The 1374-nt window shown below is 38.7% G+C and overlaps 1 protein-coding gene across 2 annotated transcripts in view; it reads left to right on the top strand.

Annotated features, from left to right (window-relative positions):
• LOC107637277 (translation factor GUF1 homolog, mitochondrial) overlaps positions 87–1374 on the top strand; it is a 5087-nt gene continuing 3799 nt past the window's right edge. For both annotated transcript variants that reach the window (XM_021122009.1, XM_021122008.1), the window contains exons 1-2: positions 87–518; positions 957–1374. The exon at positions 957–1374 is cut by the window's right edge and continues 372 nt beyond it. In XM_021122009.1, the coding sequence (XP_020977668.1) occupies positions 189–518; positions 957–1374 (748 nt within the window). In that variant the 5' untranslated portion in view covers positions 87–188. The remainder of the gene's footprint in view (positions 519–956) is intronic.

The following is a 1374-nucleotide window of genomic DNA, read 5'->3' as shown; positions in this document are numbered from 1 at the left end:
GTTTTTGGGCATCAAATGCACACACCCAAGAGTATATTTGTTAAAAGAGCCCAGCCCAATGAGCCCATATAGCAAAACGGCGTCGTAATGAAGTAAACCACAAACACACCAGAATTCAGCTGCGTTCTGCTGCTATGGTTTTTCTCTTTCACCTCTCTTGCTTCTGATTCAGTGACTGAAACCCCGAAATGGGTTACCTGAGCAAAACTTCAAGGACTCTAAGGCAATCAAATTACCTCTCTCTATTACGAAATTCAACCTTTTTCCCATTCAACCCATTAAGCAGCACCACCTTTCATCACCAACAGCGTGCACTCTTGTGTTCTCAGTCGCGGCAACAAAACATTAAGGATAAGAGCGCCATAGATTTGAGCCAGTACCCTCCTGAACTCATTCGAAATTTTTCAATCATTGCGCATGTTGATCATGGCAAGTCTACCCTCGCTGATCGACTCCTTGAACTCACTGCTACCATTAAAAAGGGTCATGGCCAGCCCCAATATCTTGATAAGTTGCAGGTACTAGAAAAAAAAAAAAAAAAAAAAATTTTATTAGATTTAGCTTTGCTTTTTATGCTGTTAGTATGTTATATGAAGCCAGTGTTGCCCAGTAGTGTGACTATTTTCAATTTGATAAGTGTAATGGGGGATTTTCTGTTGTTTAAATTTGTGATTTTTTTAAATAATGTGTATTTGGTTTTTTGCAGTGTTACGTGAAATGGGTGTTATTCAAAGTTGTGATTTTTTTTTTAAATTTATTTTTTAGTGGAGTATCAATGTAAGCTAAGTAGTCATTGATTAAAAGTGCTATTATTTGAAGAATGTGTAGGGCTGAACTAGGAAGTGGAATGAGTTTATTGAAAAAAAAAATGGAAGTTTTGTAATTTTGGTGGAAGATGTTGTAGGTCTTGATTATTTTTTCGGTATAATCATTCATTGGAGTTTGAAATGTCTTAGGTGGAGAGAGAAAGGGGAATCACAGTTAAAGCACAGACAGCAACAATGTTCTATAAGCACAGGACAAATGGTGATGATCATAGTGAGGGAAAGGATTCACCTAGTTTTTTGCTGAATCTTATTGACACTCCCGGTCATGTGGATTTTAGCTATGAGGTGTCAAGGTCACTAGCAGCTTGTCAAGGCGTACTTTTGGTTGTTGATGCCGCGCAAGGAGTCCAAGCGCAAACTGTTGCTAATTTCTACCTTGCTTTTGAGGCCAACCTGACAATTGTACCTGTAATAAACAAGATTGACCAGCCAACTGCTGATCCTGATCGCGTTAAAGCCCAATTGAAATCAATGTTTGATCTTGACCCTAGTGATGCATTGCTAACATCTGCTAAAACTGGAAAGGGTCTTGAGCAAGTCCTTCCAG

This window comes from Arachis ipaensis, chromosome B04, assembly GCF_000816755.2.
Source record: "Arachis ipaensis cultivar K30076 chromosome B04, Araip1.1, whole genome shotgun sequence".
NCBI classification, from domain to species: domain Eukaryota; kingdom Viridiplantae; phylum Streptophyta; class Magnoliopsida; order Fabales; family Fabaceae; genus Arachis; species Arachis ipaensis.
Note: the sequence above shows the minus strand (reverse complement) of the source record. Positions and strands in the feature narration are given on the sequence as shown.